This window comes from Aotus nancymaae, unplaced genomic scaffold (genome assembly GCF_030222135.1).
Source record: "Aotus nancymaae isolate 86718 unplaced genomic scaffold, 86718_ANA_hifiasm-v0.15.2.pri h1tg000011l, whole genome shotgun sequence".
Classification (NCBI taxonomy): Eukaryota; Metazoa; Chordata; class Mammalia; order Primates; family Aotidae; genus Aotus; species Aotus nancymaae.
In genome coordinates, this window is record NW_026988422.1 from 75,352,076 (window position 1) to 75,366,184 (window position 14,109).

The 14,109-nt window shown below is 37.2% G+C and overlaps 1 protein-coding gene across 3 annotated transcripts in view; it reads right to left on the reverse strand.

Annotated features, from left to right (window-relative positions):
* TRIP11 (thyroid hormone receptor interactor 11) overlaps nucleotides 1-14,109 on the reverse strand; it is a 75,932-nt gene that overhangs the window by 41,176 nt on the left and 20,647 nt on the right. For all 3 annotated transcript variants that reach the window (XM_012453130.3, XM_021675712.2, XM_021675711.2), the window contains exons 6-11: nucleotides 13,691-13,856; nucleotides 12,199-12,561; nucleotides 10,096-10,136; nucleotides 9,651-9,737; nucleotides 6,328-6,540; nucleotides 2,430-5,459 (exon numbers count right to left, since the gene is read on the reverse strand). In XM_012453130.3, coding sequence (XP_012308553.3) covers nucleotides 2,430-5,459; nucleotides 6,328-6,540; nucleotides 9,651-9,737; nucleotides 10,096-10,136; nucleotides 12,199-12,561; nucleotides 13,691-13,856 — 3,900 coding nt within the window. The remainder of the gene's footprint in view (nucleotides 1-2,429; nucleotides 5,460-6,327; nucleotides 6,541-9,650; nucleotides 9,738-10,095; nucleotides 10,137-12,198; nucleotides 12,562-13,690; nucleotides 13,857-14,109) is intronic.

Consider the following 14,109-nt stretch of genomic DNA (forward strand, 5'->3'; position numbering starts at 1 on the left):
TCTTAAGCCTGGCAGCATGTAATGCTCAAGAAGCACTAATTGAATATTTTATTGTTCTGCCTATCATCTCTTTTCCAAATTTCTGCTACTAAAAGTATAGAAATTACAGAAAAAAGGCACTACAAGCCCTACACAGCACCCTATACACTACCAAACAAGCCCTACACTATACTATCATATATAGTAGAGTATATAGTAAAACAGGAAATCCTCATAATTCTTACTAAAATGAATTGCATTTAAAAATTTAAATATTATCAAAAGCTACTGGCACTCTCCATATAACTGCTATGACCTTCTGTCTTACGGCTGAATAAACAAACCATAAGGTCAAAACACATCCAAAGTCCCAAAACTGACAGAACTGGGATTATAATATTTACTGAGCCTACTACGAGAAAAGTTATTACTCATGTCCAATACATTTCAAATTTCAGGTTGTGACTAATCAATTCATAAAAATCAATTTAATGAGGCATCTAGCACTTTATTTATTTATTTATTTATCTGAGACAGTTTTGCTCTTATTCCCCAGGCTGGAGTGCAATGACACAATCGCGACTCACAGCAACCTCCGCCTCCTGGGTTCAAGCGATTCTCCTGCCTCAGCCTCCCAAGTAGCAGGGATTATAGACATGTGCCACCATGCCCAGCTAATTTTGTATTTTTAGCAGAGATGGGGTTTCTCCATGTTGGTCAGGCTGGTCTCAAACTCCCAACCTCAGGTGATCTGTCCTCCTCGGCCTCCCAAAGTGCTGGGATTACAGGTGTGAGCCACTGTGCCCAGCAGCACATTATTATTATTATTATTATCATTTTTTGAGATGGAGTCTTGCTCTGTCGCCGGGCTGGAGTGCAGTGGTGCAACCTTGGCTCACTGCAACCTTCACTTCCTGTGTTCAAGCAATTCTCGTGCATCAGCCTCCCAAGTAGCTGTGATTACAGGCATGCACCACCACACCTAGCTAATTTTTGTATTTTTAGTAGAGACGAGGTTTCACCATGTTTGCCAGGATACTATCACCATGTTTGCCAGGATGGTCTCAATCTCCTGACCTTGTGATCCGCCTGCCCTGGCCTCCCAAAGTGCTGGGATTACAGGCGTGAGCCACCGCACCCAGCTTTTAATTATTATTTTTAAAAATTTCTAGCCCAAGTCATTCTACCTGAATAGCACATTCTTTTTTAAACAGGGTATCACATGTAGTAAGAGCAATTTCTGGTTCCTGAAACATTTCAGTTACACACACACACACACACTCTCTCTCTCTCTCTCTCTCACTGTGTCACAATGTAAAATGTATTTCTTACTACAGATGGTTAAAGACATGTGTATATTTCACATACATATATACATAAGAATTTCTAAGGCCAGGCGCAATGGCCCACGCCTCTAATCCCAGCACTTTGGGAGGCTGAGGCGGGTGGATCACCTGAGGTCAGGAGTTGAAGACCAGCCTGACAAACATGGTGAAACCTCATCTCTATTAAAAATACAAAAATGAGCCAGGCATGGTGGCACACGACGGTAATCCCAGCTACTTAGGAGGCTGAGGCAGGAGAATTACTTGAACCCAGGAGGTGGAGGTTGCAGTGAGCCAAGATCGCAACACTGCACTCCAGCCTGGGCAACAGAAACTCCATCTCAAAAAAAAAAAAATCTCTAAAATGTTAAGTTACTGAAATATACCTAAAATCTGATTAAACTGAAGTGACTTCAAAATTCTCAGGACACACTTCTGTTATCTAAAGAAAAATATTAGGTTGGCATGTTGGTTCACACCTGTAATCCCAGCACTTTGGGAGGCCAAGATGGGCAGATCATAAAAAGTCAAGAGTTTGAGACCAGCCTGACCAACATGTTGAAACCCCATCTCTTCTAAAAATACAAAAATTAGCTGGGTGTGGTATCGTGCACCTGTAATCACAGCTACCTGGGAGGCTGAGGCATGAGAACCACTTCAACCCAGGAGGCAAAGGTTGCAGTGAGCCAAGTTCACACCACTGCACTCCAGCTACTCAGGAGGCTAAGGCAAGAGAATCACTTGAACCTGGGAAGTGGAGGTTGCTGTGAGCCAAGAATGGGCCACTGCACTCCAGCCTGGGTGACAGAGCAAGACTCTATCTCAAAAAATAAAAAGAAAAAAGAAAGAAAGAAAAAAATTAAATACTACCAAATTCTTTTTATCTACTTAGCAAACTGTAAAAAATTAATGTATCACTAAAAATATTTGGGAATACCTAGTAATTTTGAGGGAGAACTTCCAGATGCCTCTGAGGAAAATTTATTTAGAATGAATCATACCTTGAAATAAATATTTCTAAATGAACAAATGCACAGTCCTCTTCAAAGACAATATAAATGGAATAGCATAAAAAAAGTCTCCTCCACCCCAACTTCCTGCAACAATACTCCATCCAGAACATACCTGTTCTTTCTCTTTCAATAGCTGTTCAAAAGCAAGAGCCTTCTCCTTCATGGAATGGCACTCAAACTCTTTTTCTCGCAGCATCATAGAAAACTTCATGTTAGTCTCCTGTAACGCTTGATATTCTGTTTCCTTTCCCCTGGATGTTTCTACTATTTTTTCATTTTCTCCTTTTAGTTTGCCAATGTCCATCTCTAGAATTAATATTCTCTCCTTCAGGTTTATTACTGCCTGCTTCAAAAGTTCATTTTCATTTACTTTGTTAGTAAAATTTTCATTGGAAGAAAGTAATTGATCACTTTTGGCTTTGATTAAGAGGTCTTTTTCCTTAAGTAATTTTTGCAAAACATCTTGTTTCTCCTTTAGCTGCTTAATTTCTGAATCAGTTTGCTCATGTTCTTTTTTTTCTAGCTCTGAGGTGGCAGCAATCGAATCAGACAATCTGTGATTATTTTCCTGGAGAGTTCTAATCGTGGCATCTTTTTCCTGTAGTGATTTCCTTAGCTCTTCTATCTCTTGCTGAAGCAATTCAGACGATTCACTCAATACATCAGACTTACCTGCTCTAAGAGACTCTGCTGACTGGGGAGTCAGCAATGATGCAGAAGACAGCTGGGGTGAAATAATATCAAGTTTTCCTAAAAGAAGATCCTTGGTATTGCAAAGCTGCCCAATGCTGTGCTGAACTTGTGCTAACTCCTGTCCAAAATTTTTGAGTTTGGTTTCATTCTGCTCATAACTTTGGATCAGGCCAGTATAGTCCACTTGTAATTTAGAATTATTATCACTGTCAACCAAAACTTGTGCCTGAAGTTGGTGAAGTTCTTCCTGAAGCTGGGCTGACTCATGTTGCATGTTTTGTACTGTGGTCATCACCTGCTGTTTCCATTCCTCCATTTTCTTTACTTGCTGTTTTAACTTGTCACGTTCCTGTAGAAGCTCTTCAAATTGATTACTGTTAACACCTCCAACCTCATTACCAGTGCTGGATGTTTGTAAAACTGCCAATAAAGTCTGACATTTCTGACTTAGTGCATCTATTTCAATGTCTTTTTCTCGAATGATACGTGATAAATTCTGAATAGTTTCTCTAAACATGTCTTGGCCACTACTTTCAAATCTAGTGGACAATTTTTTATTTTCGTCTTGCAGTTTGATGAGAGCTGCTTCTTTGGCAGCAACTATATCCATCATTTTGTGATATTCTGTTTTTAGATGGCTATTTTCCCTAGTCTTCTCATTCAAAACAGCGAATACCTTTTCTCTTTCCATAGCATAGGCCTGCAGTTGCTGTTGAAGGTAAACAACATCTTGAGTATAGGAAGTTGAAGAAATTGTAGCATGAAGAGCTTGTATCTCTAAATCTTTCTGCTGAATAATCTCAGTTAGTTTACCAACTTCATCTTTGGACAACTGATCAATCTGTTTAGTTAAAGATATATTCTTTTCATTTAGAAGTTTAATCTCCAGTTCTCGCTCTTTTATTCCTTTCACTAATCTTTCCGTTTCAGCTTTAGATAAATCATGCTTTTCACTTCCATTTTCTATATTCAGGCTCTGAACTTTTGTTTCTTGAAAAATATCAGAGTTATCTGTTTGAATGTGCTGTCTTTCTTCATGAAACTGGGTTTTGATCTGCTCGATTGTTTTTTGCAAACTCTTAATTTCCTCATCTTTCTCTAAAAAGAGCTGGGTGTGCGTGGCGTTCATTTGCTCATGCTGGTGTCTTAACTCATCCATTTCCTTCTTCTGGTCTTGTAAAGACTGAAGTAGTTGTGTCTTACTCTGGTTTTGGTCTTCAATTATCTTTTGATGATGTTTAATTTCCTCTTCAAGATGATCCTTGATCATGTTCAGTTGAGATACTTCAGATTCTAGTTCAGTAACACTATCAAGGGTCTTAGGGTCAGCCACAGGTGCAATTCGACTCTGCTGTTCCCTAAGTCGTTCCAGTTCTTCTTGTAGATGATTATTTTCTTCTTTCATGGATCCAAGACTTCTGTCCTTTTCCTCTATGGTCTGTCTTAAAATTTCATTTTTTCTTAAGGCCTGAGAATGTTTATCCAATTCCTCCTGCAGCTTTGAACTTCCTTCTTTAAGTTTTTCAATAAAAATTTCTTTTTCATTTATAAGTTGTGTCAATTGCTTCTGCTCTTCTAAACTAGATGATAAAATGTCCTTAGTTTCTTTGTGACCAATATCCATTTGTTCAATATTCTTTTTGAGTTCTGCTATTTCAATGTCTTTCTTTTGATTGAGTTTAATTAAACGCTCATGTTCCACCTGTAAGGCAGAGGCATTCAAGTTACGTGCATTTGATAGTTCTTCAATGGTTTTCTCATACTTGTTTGCTTCTTCCAACAGCCTCTTTTCAGCCCGACACAATTCTGCTTCTATCTCTCCTTTTTCCATTTTTAGAGTCTCCACAATAGTGTTTTTTTCCAGAGAAAGCTGTTTGATATCAGCCATAGATTCTTCCAACTGATGCATCAAATCTTCATATGCTAAAACTAACTTTTCATTTTCCACTTTGACATCAAAAGCAACTTTCTTTAAATTTTCATTGAGCTGTTCTAATTCGGAAAGACTTTGCTTTAAGTGTATAACTTCAGCTTCTCTTTCTTTAAGTAAACTATCCTTAAAATTACTACTAGAGTCTTGACTTAGAGACTGAGTTAACTCATTCCTTATTCTAGAAAGCTCATCCTCATTTTGTCTAATATGCTCCTTAAGTTCCAAATTCTCCTTCTGGATGTTTACAGTACTTTTCTGTGACTCATTTAGCTGATCTACTAAACTTTCTACTTTGTCCTCAAGTTTCTGCTTAGTTAAATGTAAATCATTTAGCACCACTTCACGTTGAATTAACTTCTCTTTCTGTACATCTAACTTTTTAGTAATGTCCATTTTATCATCTTCAAGTTGATGAACTCTCTTCTTTTCTTCATTTAGATCTTGTTTCAGTTTACTTATGATGCTATCTCCTTCATTTTGTTGTTTTGATAGTTGATCTTTTATCAAAATCATATGCTGAAAGAAAAATTTGCACGGTGACTTTACAACATTTTCTCAAGTTAGTACTTAACGAAAATTTTATAAAACCTCACACATAATAGAAGAACAATCCTCAGATATTTCTAATCCTTCTTAAAAACATTGTTTTTCTATCAAAACACCTACTACAAAAGTACTTACTACTATTTTACAGAAAATCTATCTTTTCTTTTTTCTTTTTTGAGACGGAGTTTTGCTCTTGTTGCCCAGGCTGGAGTGCAGTGGCCCAATCTCGGCTCACTGCAACCTCCACTTACCAGGTTCAAGCGATTCTCCTGCCTCAGCCTCCCAAGTAGCTGGGATTACAGGCATGTGTCACCACGCCTGGCTAATTTTATATTTTTAGTAGAGACGGGGTTTCTCCATGTTGGTCACGCTGGTCTCGAACTCTTGACCTCAGGTGATCCGCCTGCCTTAGCCTCCCAAAGTGCTGGGATTATAGACGTGAGCCGCTGTACCCAGCCCCAGCATTTTAGGGATAAGAATTTAAAACCAAAGATGGTAAATAGCATATGTTGTTCATTTTTAACTCTACACCAGAGCAGGAGTCAATGAAGTATAGCCATGAGCCAACTCAGAGGTGCTGCCTGTTTTGTAAATAAAATTTTATTGAAACATGGTCACACTCATTTGTTGATATGACAACAACAGAGTTTAGTAGACTGAGACTATATGGCCTACAAGGCCAACAATATTTACTACCTAGCACTTTACCAAAGAGGTTTGTCAAGATCTATGAACTAAACCATTAATTAAATCACACCCATTTCTGCATGTCAATCCAGTGATTAAGGTACTAACTACTTAACAGAATGTGCTGCCTCACTGTATTTAATAGTGTTACCTTTGTAGCTTCTTGATTTTGTCTGTCCAATTCTTCTATCTCAGTTATCAGTATTTCCTTTTCACTAATAATCTGATTGAGTTCTTGTTCCTTTGCCTCCAAATGAAGTCTTAAGTCATGTAATTCTGAATCCAAACTTATGTCTCTTGTAGCTGTACTTTTAATTCCTTCATATTCATTGTTCAATTTTAAAAGTGCTATCTGTAAATCTTCCTGAAATGATAAAGGGAAAAAAGCAACACATACTTTCAATTAGAGACACCAAAAGACTAAAAACATACATAAAAACAAAACTTGGGAATCTATCTTAAGTGCTCTATATTGGAAATAGTATTGAACAATACCTCAATAATGGCATGTGAAATTCAACAAACCACATCCCTCATTCATGAGAACTTTTCTTGTAGCTTCAAGCAAAACATTTCTATAATCCTAGACAAATGTAATGACTGTAAGTTTGTCCTCTAGCGCCAACTTCTTTATTTAAAAAGTTCCCATTTGAAAGCCTCTCCTAACCTGCTCCACTGTGGCTTCCCTTTATCCATCCCCTGGCCCCACCTACCATACAAACATACTTTTCAAAATGTCCCCAGGTCTTTCTGCCTTCCTCACTTCCATTCTCTAACATCTAGTCATCAACAGCCACAAACTAAATAAAAACATAAAAAAGCAACACTCCTTCACCCAAAAGTTTAGCCTCTCTAATTAGAAAGGTTTCTTTTCTCTTACTAATTTCCCTTATTACTTATGCTTCTGTCACAATATGGAACTTTTTCTTGACCCAAGAATAACCCTTCTTCCTTCCTTTACTTTCTGAGTACAGACTAGATTCCCCTGTCACACCTGACATTCCTAAAGATAGCATATATACATTTTATAGTCTACTACTTGGTATTTAATGCTTTCTCTAAAATCTCAGAAGTGGGGCAGTTCTCTATGCTTCAATATTATTTCAGTCTCTAGTCAAGATGTTTGTAAAAAATTGTATATTAAAGCCTTCTTTCATTGACAGATTTTTAAAAATCAAACCTATATGGAATCTACTTTAAAGAAGAGTCTTGAACCGGGTGTGATGGCATATACCTATAGTCCCAGGAGGCTACTTAGGTGGCTGAGGCAGAAGGACTACTTGAGTCAAGGAGTTCAAGGCTGTAGTGCACTATAATCATGCCGTGATCAGCCACAGCACTCTAACCTGGGCAACACAGCAAGACTCTGTCTCTCTAAAAAGTAAAATTTTAAAAAATAAGAATCTCAAGTTCCTTCAAATAAACACCCTAATATATACCTTATAATAGAAACTCAACATTGCTATGGAGAGTTGGTTGAAAAAACCAAAAGAGACCCAATAAAATCTACAGTAGACCATCTGTATCACCATTTTTATTTCCTTCTAATTCAAAAATTTATTCTAACTACAGCTAAAAGATGAAAACAGCATTCTTTTAAGTCTTTCCAAAGTTATCTGTTCAAATTAGGAGAACCACAAACATTTTCTTTCAGTGGATCTTAAAAGCTCACAGCCTTATAGGGACTTTTTAAAAAAAATTATTTATTTATTTATTTATTTATTTTTGTGGTAGAGATGGTGTCTGTCTCACTATGTTGTCCAGGTTGGTCTCGAACTCCTAGCCTCAAGCAATTATCCCACCTTGGCCTCCCTAAGTGCTCACCCGCATAGATACTTGGTATTCTTAATCAGTAAGCAGACACAATTCCAGGAAGAGTTACAATGGACTACTTAACATCAAAAGAAAGGAGAAACAGTGATCAGGACTAGCTACAGAAACCAAACACATCATGAAAAGTTACAGGCCCTACCAGATAAGTGCATAGAGGTCTGCAAACTACAAACTTACTAGGTCAGTCAGGTAAAGAGCAGAATACAATGGGAACACAGATAGGAAAGAGAAATATATATAATATAGTAATTTTTTAAATGACTGGGAGATACTGCTGGCATGTAGTGGGTAGAAAGAGTGGCAGCAAGAATCCCACAATACACAGGGTAGTACACACAAGAATCTTCCTACTTCAATGCCAATAGCAGTCCCTTTGAGAAACACTACACATATACTAATGTGGAAAGATGTTGGAAATATGGTACGTAAAAAGGGTATTTATAATATGCTAACATTTGTATTTTTTAATGCTATTGATATGTACAATCATACATGCATAGACAGAGTCTGCAAAAAAATCACTATAAATTAGTAACAGAGCCTGTCCCTGGGAAAGAGGCCAAGCCATAAAGGTGCGACAGATACTCCACTATACTGTCTGAAGGTTTTCAGTATGTATGTTTTCTGAACACATATATCAGAAAATATGCACCAATTTTTAAAATTAAGAATTTAAATTAAGACACTAGCCTTTAACTTAATAATACTACCTTATAACTGTCCTATATTTAAGCAGCTGCCTTAGCCAAGAAATTTCCCCAAAGTGATACAAACATAAAAATACTTCTAAATACCTTTCCCTTTCAGAATCTTATTTCTTCCTTGCTATGAACATACACAATAAAGACCTTCTTTCTACCACTGAAACGGTCGCTCTGTACCCCTGTAAAGGCCTTATTTCACCGAGTGTGTTGGCTCATGCCTGTAATCCCAGCACTTTGGGAAGCCAAGGCAGGCGGATCACCTGAGGATGGGAGTTTGAGACCGGCCTGGCCAACATGAAGAAACCTCATCTCTACTAAAAATACAAAATTAGCCAGGTGTGGTGGCAGGCACCTGTAATCCCAGCTACTTGGGAGGCCGAGGTGGGAGAATCGCTTGAACCCAGGGCAGAGGTTGCAGTGAGCCAAGTTCGTGCCATTGCACTCCAGCCTGAGCAATAAGAGCGAAACTCCATCTCAAAAACAAAACAAAACAACAAAAAACCTTCTTTCTACCACTGAAACTGAAGCTCTGTACCCCTCACCACCAAGAAAGTCCTGTCTACTCCAATGAACACATTCTGAAGCACACAGCAGCAGATACAGTTATTATAGCATGCCACTCCAGACCTCCTGACCTACCTGTGTATGCTCCTGCTGTCAGGACATCATCAGAAATCAAAACAGGACCTCCACCTGTCTTTTCTGCTTGTTTCTGTGTGCCTACTAGCTTATTTCTAAATATATACTCAAAGCCAGCCACTTATACTCTGAACTTTGCCCAGGTACTTCAACCTAGCCTGACAAGCATCAATGAGATCAGCTCTATTCTCAGGACTTGAGCTCAATTACTAAACATTCCATTTGGATATCAACTGGCCCTTGGCTGTGGACTGTAACAAACACCATTTTAATTCTGCCCCATTTTTACAGCACCCACCTTTTCTTGACTCAGTAATGACTTCTCTTTTTCTAAAACTTCAATATGCATTTTAAGTTTCAGATTGTCTTCAGCAAGACTGTTATCCTACAAAAATATTAAGTGTTTTCAGGTAACAAGAAATTTCCAGTTTACAAAAAAGCAGGCAATCTATACAACTGCGTGTTTCTATTCAGTATTTCTTTAATGATATATAATAATTATAAGAATGTGACACTTATAAGAGTGTCTAAAATGAATGAAGCCAGCCATTCATTTTCAACACTCTTATAGATTTCCTTATCATGCTTGAAAAAATATAAAAATACATTTACAAAATAACTTCTAATTATTAGAAAAACAACTCTCTGAATCTCTTAAGGAAAATTAATATGCATTTCTCACTTTGGTATAGGATCTGCTTCCACTGTCTCTACGCAGATAACATTTGTCAAAATTAATTTACCTGGTTTAAACTACTCAATCTCATTATTTCATTTTCAGCATCTGTAAAAACAGCAAATGAACTTGAAATTAAAATTATTTAGAGTAAATTACCTTCAATATTAAACTCAGAAATGCAACCCAATTAAAACAAAGTGTATATTTAAGCACCACTGGCAAGCAGTAACTGTTCTGAGTGAAAGATGTATTTGTAATTTTGTATTTCTGTTTTTGTCTGTATCAAATAAATCATAATGTAAATGCCAGTTAGAAACCACGTTAAAATACAATTTGGTGGATAAGTATAAGAAAGAATTAAAACTGTATTGTGGATGAGTCATAAGTTACTGCCTTGATAAAAATGCTAACGACAACTACGTTTCAAAATGAATTGATTAATTTGAGAAGCAGGAAATAGTACATGGTTTAAGATTGGATGAAAACAATTTAAAAGTAATAAATGTATATTTATACCACCACAATATAATCCCCCAATTATCTAAAGTGATTTAGACATGAATGTTGATTTAAAAAACCAATCTGATATTGTAGATAGATCCATCAATAGAAGAGGCACACAAAAAAACACAGCTGAAATCATTGATTCGACATTCACTTAAGAAATATTTAACATTTACTATGAGGCCAGGTGCTAGATAAAAAGCTGGAAAACCTTAGCCCTTGCTATCAAAGAGTTTACAATTCAGAGAGGAAGAAAAACTAGTAAGCAGAGGATTACAACATAGTATAATAGAGCAAGCACGAGGTGCTATGAGAACAAGGCAAACACCTAATCCAGATGAGGAGGAGCAAATGGGGCCAGGAAGTAGCAGTGCTAGGTACCTCTTGGTGGAGGTAATACCGGCACTGAATTGATACACTGAGAGTCAGCTAAAAGAGCCATAGAGACACTCCACAGAGAAAGCCGAGAATGCAAGAGTGACAGAGCAAAAAGGCAACATTGCTGGTTTAAGGAGCTATAGAAATTCAACATGGCTCAAGCTTAGAATGTCAGGAGCATGGGAAAAATTTAAACTGAAGAGTAGGTAGGAACCAGATCATGAGAGACATTATCATGTCTAACTAAGAAGTTTAAACATCACCCCGCAGTTCACAGGGAGCTACAAAGTACTAAAAACAGGAGAGTAACCTGCTTTGCATTTCTGACAAATTATTCTGGCTGGAGAAGAAAAAAAACTAGATTGAAGGAATCTTCGAGAAAGGAGAATTTTAAAAGATAACTCTTCAACACTCACTACTGGCTAGACACTAAGAGTGGCAGACAGTAACTCATATATTCCTGATTACTAAAACTACAAGGAAGATACCATTATTATCCCAACCCTATAGATGAAATAACCAAGGCATAGAGATGTTCACCTGTCCAAGGTCAGCTAATTAGTGATAGAGTTAGATTCTAACCCAGTTATGTCCTTACCCACTATGCTATTCTGCTACATTCAGAGAAGGACCATAGTTAACAGAGGCAAAAAGCAATTATTATTGCCTGAAGTAATTCTGTGGCAATGGAAATGGAAAAAAGGGGGTGGGTTTCTTTTCTAAGCAAATAAACTCATCTGGATCACCCAATATGATAAATAAATAAATGTATTATTCTTACATAAGTAAATTTATTTTTAAGTAAACTTGTTTTTTAAAACATGAGTACAATTACTTTGAAATTTATTTTATTTACTGGTGTTTGGTCTATTTCATTTAGTACATTTTTTGTAACACAGAATACTGGTATAGTAACTAAGTATCATCATGAGCATAAAAAACGGTGGAAGACCTACTGCTCTAAGCACTCAGGGCTTTGCTTGGATATAGATCATTTCAAAAAGGTAACAAGTGACTTTGAAGAAGAAAGGCTGTATTCCCTAACTGGAAGGTGTGGGTTGTGATGAGTTACAGAAAGTACAGCAATACCTAATCCTTTTTAATAGGAAAGCCCTATTCGCAACCTATTAACTCTTACTCCACTCAATTCTACCCATATTAACAGGCAGTCATTTCCAGGAATATGCCATTTCCACAAAGTATTCAGTTAATGAAGCATTTGTCTCTAAAAACAACTACTATGCAATGAAACAACAATCTGAAAGAAGTTACAAAGACTATATACCAGACAGTGCTTGTTGCAGTCTGAATACTTCTTCCACTGATGCACTCTGTGCAACAAGTCTTTCCCTTTCTGTCACAGTATCACTTTGCTTCATGGCAGAAGGCTGCAATTTACTACATTCCAATTTCAAGTTTTCACATTCTTCCATTATTTGTCTCTTTTCCACATTTAGCTGTTCTTGTTTTCTCCTCAAAATATCTCTGTCATTTTCTGCAGAAGATAATTTTTTATTTATATCTTTTATTTTATCCTCAAGTTCTTCAATTTTTTTGGTAGACTCCACTTTTTCTGTTTGTAGAACTTGAATAGTTTTTTGCATCTCATAGATTTGAGAGTGATCAGTTTCTGTAACTCCAGAGCCACCTAGAACATGAACACAAAACAAGGACGTCAAATGTCAAGTACCAAGAACTTGGCACTTGCTCTTGCTTGTTATATACACCAAGAGATTTAAGACAGTTCAGAATTTGGAAAGCTTAAAAGTTAAGTTACTGTAATAAACTAGAGTATTTTAAAATAAATAAGAAGTTGGGAGAAAATATTTGAATCAACTACATAAAGACCTATGTATCCAAGTTTGAAAGAAAGTGACAATATCTCTAATCATTTATTACCAAAATATCATCACCAAACAATGCAAAGAAATCTGTAAATTATAACTATTTACCACAAAGGCAAAAAGGACATTTTCATTTTCACAAATTCCTTTTTTTTTTTTTGACATGGAGTCTCACTCTGTTGTCCAGGCTGGAGGGCACTGGTGCCATCTCAGCTCACTGCAACCTCTGCCTCCTGGGTTCAAGTGATCCTCCCACCTTAGCCTCCCGAGTAGCTGGGAACACAGGCAAGCACCACCACATCCAACTAACTTTTGCATTTTTAGTAGAGATGAGGTTTCACCATGTTGGCCACGCTGGTCTCAAATTCCTGGTCTCAAGTGATCCACACGCCTTGGCCTCCCAAAGGGCTGGGATTACAGCCATAAGCCACCACTCCTGGCCACAGAATCTTGAAAGTAGAGATGTCATTGCAAATTTCTGGCAGATAAGCAGAACTAGTCATCTACTCATTCATTATAACTCAATGCAAGTTGACAGCACTGTCCTGGTCTTAGAGTGCTAGGCCTACCATTTAATTATGTCATCTAGTATGTTAAATTAATGAAACTAACAACTAGCTAGGCACAGGGGCTCACTCCTATAATCCTAGCACTTTGGGAGACTGAGGCGAGTGGACCACCTGAGGTCAGGAGTTCGAGACCAGCCTGGCCAACATGGTGAAACCCTATTTCTACTAAAAATACAAAAATTAGCTGGACATGGTGGTAGGCGCCTGTAATCCCAACTACTCAGGAGGCTGAGGCAGGAGAATTGCTTGAACCTGGCGGGTGGAGGTTGACGTGAGCTGAGATCATGCCATTGTACTCCAACCTGGGCATGAGAGGGAGATTCCATCTAAAAAGAAATAATAATAAAGAAATAAAACCAATAACCTTGTTGTAACAGATTTTCAAGTTCTTCAATTCGTTCTTCATAGTCACTTAATTCTTCCCGATGTCGTCGACTTATTTCTGTCAATTTCTGTTGGTGCGCATTCTGCAGTACTGACATTTCATGTTGATGGTCATCAATTTCCTGACTTCGGTTCTGTTTTAGTTCCTTAAAAAATGAAAACAAAGTTATTCAAATTTATAATCAATGAATTTAAGTAAGCTATATATTTAACCGTTGTCCAAAAGTCTGCATTATTAAAAATAATTATCAGAACATGTTAAGGCTGAAAAGAATTTCAACACAGACGCAAAATTAGGACAATTCTGAACAACTTCACTCTTTCCTTTCTTATGTCTTAAAAACAGTTTTTCTATTTCTCATGAGGGAACATCAGCAAGAAAAGGCTGAAACAAAAGAT